Here is a 9,390-nt window from a genome sequence, read left to right on the forward strand (position 1 = left end):
GTTAAAGAGAAGCATTAATGGGAAAATTTCTCCTTCTCATCACCAAAAGAACGAAATGACTAATAATATCTCCTCTCCAAATCCTGACGCTCTTACCCTCTTCTTCTTTTTTATTATTTTCAAATTTTTTCTACTTAATTGTTTTTTTTTTATGATGAAACTGGTTTGATTGTGTATTTACCAAAATTCAAAGTCATCCCATCTCAAAGTAGACATGGTCAATGTAGGCTTCAAGAACTCTTACGTCGTATCGAAATTTTTTTTGTTAAGAGGACAAGAGAAGGAACTTACAAAACAAAGAATTACGATGTTCAAGTAAATAAGTGAGTTAGAATAATATGAGTGAGTATGAAAAGAGTGAGATGGAACGTGGTACTAATAGAGTGAAGAGGGAGTGGTGGATCCTTGTTTGTAGGGGTTGTTACGATAACCTAATAGTCCTAGTAGATAATTACTAACTTGTAAATAATAACTAGCTTATAGATAATAACTAGTAGATAATTGTAACTAACACAGATAATATATACTTGTAAGAGATAAGGAGGTTACGACATATTCAACTAATTGAGTGATTCTTGTGACTTAAGAGTTTGATAGGATTTCATGTCCATGCTCCTATGATAGGATAGGATTGTCAGTATGTCTGAGAGTGGTGCCTGTCAAATAACATGTCAGGTGTATTTTGTAGATCCTATGCAATATAAATTACAAACCCATTACATACTTATAGCTCATCCTATCAGAATCTATAATATAGTAAACGCATTATAAGACTAAAATAAGGTTTGTCTTTAATTTTAAAGGTTGTATCGGATCAATTTTTTTCTCTCTCTTTAATTTATTCATATATAATAAAAAAAAATTCATGAATAATATATTAAAATATACCATTATAATATATTAAGTAGATATTCATATTTAAATTTTTTTTATACAACTTTTATATGAATGATGTTTAATTTTTTCTTATATCACAACATCCTTAATTTTTTAATTTGAAAGTATAAAAAAAAATATTTTTTTAAGCTATTATATATTTTATTTATGTTGCGCTAATTCATATTTCAATCAATCCATCACAAGATATTCATATTAGGACAAATTCATTTGGTGATTTTTTTATATAATCATTTTTTTATTTCAAGAACTAATAGATATTTATATTTAAACTTAATGCATACAAATTATATATGAATGATATTTATATTTCTTTTATATCGAATATCCTTCAATTTTATTTCTGTCAAAGACCAGTGGCTTGTCAAAGAAAATTAATTTTGCACATAAAAGAAATCAAATATAAATTCTTCCACTAAATATATTGTTTTGTCACATGTGAATACAATGAGACATTACATCACGGCATTAATCCTATTAATTTTCTTCAATTTTTGTTTAATTTGATAGTATAAAAAAATTGTATTCTATTTATGTTGCACTAATTCATATTTATATCCATATGTCACTTAGACATCTAAAGAAAAAGTTCACTTAATCCTTCATTTTTAATTTAAAAGTATAAAATTTAACCTTTTAAACTATTATATATTATGTTTATATTGTGTTAATTCATATTTTATATACAAGTAGCCATACTAGGACAAACCCATTTGAGTTTTTTATTTTGCAATAATTTTCGTTAGTTTTTTATGTCAAGGGAATCTTAGATATTTAAATGTAATGTATACCAATTTTATATGAATAATATTTATATTTTTTTTATCAAAACATTCTTCATTTTTTATTTATTTTGCAAGTCTAAAAATTATATTTTTTAAATTATTATATATTCTACTTAGTTGCGTTAATCCATATGTATATCCATTAAATAAAAGTAAATACATTTAAAATAAAACTGTGACATCAGTTAGATAAAACAAATAATTAAGTAAAAGTTATTATATTCTTTGACAAACATGTATGTCTGTTAAAAAAGACATTCAAATTCTATATTTATATCATGCGTTGCATGGGTAAAAAAATCTAATATATATTAAGATAAATATTTGATACTTAGAGATAATTTTTATATACACAATTAATATATATATATATATATATATATATATATATATATATATATATATATATATATATATATATATATATATATAATTTGTGTTAACCATGCAAAGAAAAAAACCAACAACATCAAAAGTTGAAAGAATATATTTTCTAAATCCAATTTACAATATGATTTTGAATGAATATGCTTAGATGAAAACTAAAACCTCAAAATTTTTTATAAACATTTATTAGAAGAATACACTAGTACCTCAACATCAATTTTACACATACTGCATGGATTTGATATCCAAAAAATCGACCCAAATTGAACTGCTTTAATAGGTTCAAATTTTAATCCAAATAGCTAACCCACTTTACCAAACTAATTATAAACTAAACTGATTAGTTAAATCGGTTTTGAACCAATTTTTAACATTGAATCGGTTTTGATCCCATTTCACAACCAAACTAGTTTTGAAATCCAATATGGTTTCATAAATTGGTTTTAATACTTTTTTTTTATTGTTTTCCACTCTCAAATATTTTTTATAGTGTCTTTTTCATCCTACATTCATTTCCCCTCATCAATAAAAAAATATACATTCTTTCATAAAGTATTTCCTTTTCATTCAATTCTAGATTTCATCTTACACCATAAAATAAATCACAACTTATCCCTTGCTTTCAAATGTGACAAAGACTTCGTTGATAAAAACTAAAGCAAACATAAAAAGAGACCTACCAGAACAACCAACTTATCCAATGCAATCTGTAAAATTCATAAATAACAACCATAAACTATGATCCTCAAAAGAGACCTACCAAAACAACCAATTTCATATTAATTACAAAATACTCAAAATAAGCACGCACCATGGTTGAATCTCTAGAGTTTAATTGCAAATAGATATATAATAATCCTAATAACAAAAACAAGAAACCTCCATTCTTCTTCATCATCAAGTGCAATAGAGAAGACTGAATATGTTACGCCCTATGAAGGTATAGTTTCTGCAAAGTGAAAAAAAAGCAAAAGTACATAATACAAGAATGTATTTTAAAAAATATTATTACCTTGTTCAAATTGCTCAAGCATCTCAAACAATTTATTTTCATTTGAAGACAATGGTAAATCTATTCCATTGACCCAATCTTACATGAAAATGAGTGCTTCAACCATTTGTGATGTGAGGGAACTACAACGTGGATCAATAACTCTTCCTCTAGTACAAAAGATAGATTCAGAGGGTACTGTAGAGACATGTATTCAAGCAAATCTCTTGCCATATTTGATATAATTGGAAATTGACCCGAGTTTAGTTTCCACCAACTAGATTCAAATCTCCCTGGTCCGCTTCTAAAGCTTCATCTAAGTAAATATTTAGTTCAGTTTTGCTAGATCTGATTGTTTGGAAAAATTGGCTGAAACCATAAGGATCATCACTACCTCCTTCGTTAAGATGATCTTCTTATGAGTTAGCTTCAAACTCATTTGCCCAACCATAGTACTCTTTAAAAAGTGATTTCATCTTGGATTCTACTTTTTATTCAACACAAATGCGACTTCATGACTAAAATTTCCAGTAAACACCCAATGCAAGAATTGGAATTTGTATCTTGAATGCAACACCAAAGCAATTAATAAAAACATGTTTAGACAATCAGGAACACCTCAATACTTATCATATTTTTTCTTCATTGCTTCAACCATCATTTTTACACTCACATTCTTGGAAGTACACATTTGTTTTATCTTCCTTCCAATTCCAAAGGCCTCAAACTCATACAAATTGCTAGTCATATAAGTCAAACTAGACATGCACAAAGTAGCATCATAAAACAATTTCAAAAATGACAAGATTGTACACACAAATTCGCAATCTTCAAATATAGGAACACTACTCCCATTTTGTAACTCATCATCATATTTCATATCTTCCATTTCAAACTCTTCAAATGTCTTTCGGTGCTTCAATGCAGCATCTAACATTAAGTAGGTGGAATTCCATCTGGTTTCCACATTGAAACAAACAAAACCTTTAAAATTAGTGTTTTGCTTCATAGCGCATTTCTTGAAGTTAGTAAACCGAGAAGGAGAAGATCTTACATATTTGATCGCAACACGAATTTGACAAACAAAATCTATTTTATCTTTCACATAGTAGTTGTTCAATTCTCAAATTTGATCAGACCTTCATAATAGTTACATCTAGATTTCTTTTCTGAGTTGGGCTCTGACTCCTTTGTGAAGTGATCCCATACATTATATCAGTTTTTACACACTCTAGAACGAGGAGGTAACATTTGGCTTTGCCCAACAATGTAGATATTTTGCATTTGAAAATTGGAGCTTGCAAATGAATGCAAAAGCAAAATATATAAGAAAATATGTAATAAGCACCAGCTAAGAAAGGTAAATTGAGGAAGTTGACACGTAAAAATACAAACCAGTCAACAATGGAGCCCATGAGCTTAAATAGCCTGGTGATTTGATGAAGGTCAGGCAACTAATTGCCACCAAGCATATCCAATAACAAAAATAAACAACTTGACACAAGAGAATAATATTCCATAAACTAATTATATAATTCACATTCTATACAACTACAGTTGCTAATGTTCAATATATAAATCAATTGATAGTTTCTACAAGTGCAAACCATAGACAACAAAGGACATTAGGTTGGGGTAATGTGGAAATTAAAAAATACAACTTGTTTTCTAACATATCTACGACTTAATCAAGTGTTTCCACAACCTCCTCATTAGTCAAGTGGTCAAACCCAAATCAAAATTCTGAGTGAGATCGACTACATAAATCACATGATGCCATTGCAATGATATGATTAGATGATTATGCCTAAAATTTAACCATAACTCAACCTGAACAAAAAAGTCTAGAAACAAAAAAAGTTTAAGGAGTGTATACCTGATAGAGCAACTGGATCAACAAGATCAATCCCCTGAAGGTTGAATTTAGTTAAAGTGATCTGGAATGTGATGTTTGGGGTTAGGATGTTGTTGTTGGAGCCACTTATGCTTGCACCTAGTGAGTCCCTTCTGCTTAAAGGTACTTCCCAGCTTGATCCACCAGTCTATATAGAAGAGTGTTTGAAGAGAAGTTCTCAAACTTGATTGCATAAGTGTGGTGATGAGGAATGGTATTTATAGAGAAGAACATGGCTTAGTCATGGAAATAAATAAATATGCGGCTCTAGATTGTCAGGACGGTTCCTTCTAGCATAGAAGAGTATCTAAGCAAGTAAATTTAAAGGTTAACACACAAAAGCGTAACCTATACAAGTGACATGCTTATTTAAATTATAGGCTAAGTCATGCTACTTCTCACTTAAAATACCTTCAGAAATAGTTTCTAAGGTTCTTCTCATTTTCAAGATGGAGTATGGAAACTGTGACTTAGACATATTTGACAATGACTAAAGAATTGCTAAGTGGCAGCACAATCAAAATATGACTTAAGCATCTTGACTTCATGTGCTTAACTAAGTAGGAACCTCATATTTTGAAGTCACGATTCTATAAAGCAATGTAATTAATTGGATCATAATCACATAGCAAGTGATTTCTATACAGATGTTACATATACACAATTACAGAAGGACAAGGAAAAAGTAAATCACATCTCGGATCATTACATCTATTTCAATATTTAAATAAATGAACAATAAAGAATTAAAGAAACAATTATGTGTTGTTGTTGATGGGAAGCATGAAATGTTGAGTCTGGCTGTGTCCAAGTCACATTGGACTGTACCAAACAATTAAGTCCCTAAGGTTTTGATGTTAACAAAATATAAATTTTATGTGTTAATCTTTCATCCTCAAGTTATAGGTTTATCTATCTCTATGAGATACAAGCAGAAAGCATGAGGAGAAAGGCTTTGGACAATAGCTGAAGTATCAGTCCTTGGACGATAGTGCTTCAGCGTCCAGTCCCAAGAAGATAAGTGTTTTAACACTTGGCTCATAGTCCAAAGGCAATGGAATAGTTACTCGATCCTCAAGAACTGAGAAGTTATTATCAGAAAGTAATGTACATGGTTCAATAAGTCATACATGCCATAACACAAGAGAGAAGTTTTAAAATTGTCTTGTCTTGACATTCTTTATTCCTTTTGTCCAGTCCTATTAACATTGTTTTAAAATTGATTGTGTGGCCAATGCACCAAGACCGGTGGTGCACATGACCATTGTGCTGCCACCCTCAACCTTAGACATGGCAATGGGGCAGGGCGGAGACGGGTATTGTTTCCCCAATCCCCAACCCCGACTCCCCAACTTGTCCTCACACTCGTACCCGATACTCGACGGGTTTAAAAATTTTATCCCATCCCCGTACCCGTCGAGTATCGGGTATCGGGTATCCTCGACCCCGACTCGTACCCGATTCCAATTAAAAAAATTTAAAAATATTAAAAATTTGATTTTAAAAAAAATAAATTGATTGTTAAACATTTATTTTCAACTACTTATATATCATTAAATTTATTATAACATATGTGACTACGAAATTCGTTAAGAAATAAATATTAAATTATGTAAAAATTCTAAAATAAAATTAACTAGTAATAAATAACATAAAGACCAACACATTTGTCTAGCATGATTCCATAATTTTTCAAGGTAAATAAAATACGTCAAATATGAAACAACATAATTCAAATGTTCATTAGTTCAAATTACACCAAATTAGAAATAACTAGAAAATGAAAACAATGTCCATCATCAAAATAACCACCAACTTCACCAAAGATGTCATCAACATTTCTTCTTCAACGCTCAACCTGGTATTTATAAAATCAAACATCATATTTTAGATGTTTCAAATCTTAAAATCATACATCACATTAGTAAATAAGTATAGTTATTACTTTACCAATCAACAATAATGTCTACTAATCTTGCAAACATTGAGTAATGCTACTGACCAAAGATCCACCTATATTTTAAAAATTTTGAAAAATTAGATATGTATAATGATATTAAAAAAAATTAGAACAACTAAAAGTGAATATACCTTCATCATCGGATTCAATCTCATCAGTAAAAGTTGATTCTTCAATTGATCTAGAACCTATAAATAATAATTATAAAATAATAAATAACAAGTTATAAGTTTTTAAAATATAAGCAATTCATAAAGTATCACATAAGCATTCAGAATTTTACCTGCATTCTCTGAATTCCATAACCAACTTTTAGAACACATCAAAGCTTCTAAAGTAGTATAATGAAGTCGGTTACGATGAGGAGTTAATATCTGACCTCCAATACTAAATGTCGATTCAGAAGCTACAGTGGAGATCGGAATAGCTAACACATCCCTTACAATTGCTTGTAGTGTTGGATACTTTAACTCATTCAATTTTCACCACATTAAGATATCAAAATCTGAACTTCTTGGTAAAACTTCCTCCTCTAAGTAATGATCTAACTCCATTTTCATAGTTGAGGTTCTTGCCCTTTTCTTTCTTTCAATGTATCTATCATAATCACACAATTTACTCTTTCCATCACTAACCACATCTTGTGATTCAAAAGAACTAGTAGAATCTTGATGTTTTTTGGCTTGATATTCCGAAACCAAATCATAACACAAGTTTCGGATCCTATTAACTTGTGAAAAAAAAATCAATGGGATAAATTGATTCAAAGTAAAACTCAAGCAACTCCATTTTGTATCTTGGATCTAAAACAGTAGCAACTCCCATGATCACATGAATAACCTCCAATAAGAATCAAATTTTTGTAACATCTTTTCTGCCATATTTTGAATCACTTCATTAGGGGAATTGACCCATTCAGATAAAACCATCTTGATCTCACAAATTTGAGGAAAATAAATGTTGGCAGTTGGATATTTTGTACCAGAAATCATTTCTGTAATATCATTAAATATGGCCAACCTCTTACACACTTCCTTTGCAAATTCCCATTGTGAATCACTTGGAAAACAAGAGTATTGAGTTTCATGCTGCTTTAATCGGGAAAACACATTCTTATATGATATTGCAACATCAAGCATCTTGTAAGTTGAATTCCATCTAGTTGGACAATCTAAACTCAACTTTTTGGTGCAAGGGATTCGCAATTGTATAGCAGTTTCTTGAAATTTTTCCAGCCTTTTAGGTGTTGCAATCCAATATGCTACACTATCTCGAATTTTTTCCACTCCATCCTTCACAACTCCTAAACCATCTTTTACTATCAAATTTAAGATATGTGCACAACAACGCATGTGAAAAAACGCTCCTTCCTTAATTAAAGTGCCTAATTGCAACTTATTCTTAATTTTTTCAATCATGCAATCATTTGTACTACAATTATCCAAAGTGATAGTAGACAATTTTGTATCAATGTTCCAATCCAGCAAACACTCAACTAGTGCATTGCAAAGTCTTTCACTTGTGTGAGGTGAAGGAACATAAATGAACCTAATATATCAACACAAAAATAGCTTAATCACACTATCACAGAAAAAGATCTAACACAATATATCAACACAAAAATATCTAACACAAAAAATTATAAAAAATATCCAATACAATATATTGGGAAGCTATAAAATTAAGGATGTTGCTAGTACCTCAAAATGTGACTTTGCAAAGTCCATGAGCTATCAATGTAATGAGCTGTGACAACCATATACCATTTCTTTTGGTTGCTTGCAGTCCACATATATGATGTAATTGCTATCCTTCCTTCATTTGTATCCAACAGCTTCATAACAATTGATTTTTCAAAGTCATAAACATTAAATATCTCTTTCTTTATAGTGTTTCGTGAAGGACATTGAAATTGTGGTTGGAGTGTAGCTAAAAATATTCTAAACCCAACATGATTCACTATTGAAAGTGGATATTCATGCATGATAATAGAACATGCAAGATCCTTCCTTGCATTTTCTTCATTATAACCTCCAGCAGTCAATTCTTGTTTACCTTGTGTAACCTTAGGAATAAGAAATGTTTGTCCCTTCCCTTTGTCATGTAACCTTTTCTGAATGCATTTTTCCATATGGGCATGCAAATGCTTTGTTCCATTCTTTGATGCTCCCTCGAGAAGCTTTTTGCAGTATTTACATTGGGCCTTGTCTTGCCCATCAATAGTTTTAATCTTATCAAAATGGTTCCACACAATGCTTTTGAGCCTCCCTCCTCCAGTTTTTGTTGATGATACACCATGGACATCCACCTTCACGCTAGGTGGTTGTTGCATAGGTTCATTATTAGGACCTTCAGTTGTACCGGTAGAACTTTCTACTAGAGTTGGTTGGTGTGAAGATAGCGGAGTAGGATGGTCTGAAGACTGTGAAGTTGGTTGGTGTGAGCTAGGTTCTTTAGTTTGCATATTTTCTGCCAT

The 9,390-nt window shown here is 30.5% G+C and overlaps 1 protein-coding gene across 1 annotated transcript; it reads right to left on the reverse strand.

Annotated features, from left to right (window-relative positions):
* Positions 1-5,928: 5,928 nt before the first annotated feature.
* LOC114370778 (zinc finger BED domain-containing protein RICESLEEPER 4-like) lies at positions 5,929-9,390 on the reverse strand. The gene is made up of 4 exons (XM_028328197.1): positions 8,615-9,390; positions 8,350-8,462; positions 7,046-7,102; positions 5,929-6,035 (listed from the first exon to the last, which is right to left on the reverse strand). Exons 1-4 carry the CDS (start codon positions 9,388-9,390, stop codon positions 5,929-5,931), a joined length of 1,053 nt encoding a protein of 350 aa, XP_028183998.1.

This window comes from Glycine soja, chromosome 1, assembly GCF_004193775.1.
Source record: "Glycine soja cultivar W05 chromosome 1, ASM419377v2, whole genome shotgun sequence".
Classification (NCBI taxonomy): domain Eukaryota; kingdom Viridiplantae; phylum Streptophyta; class Magnoliopsida; order Fabales; family Fabaceae; genus Glycine; species Glycine soja.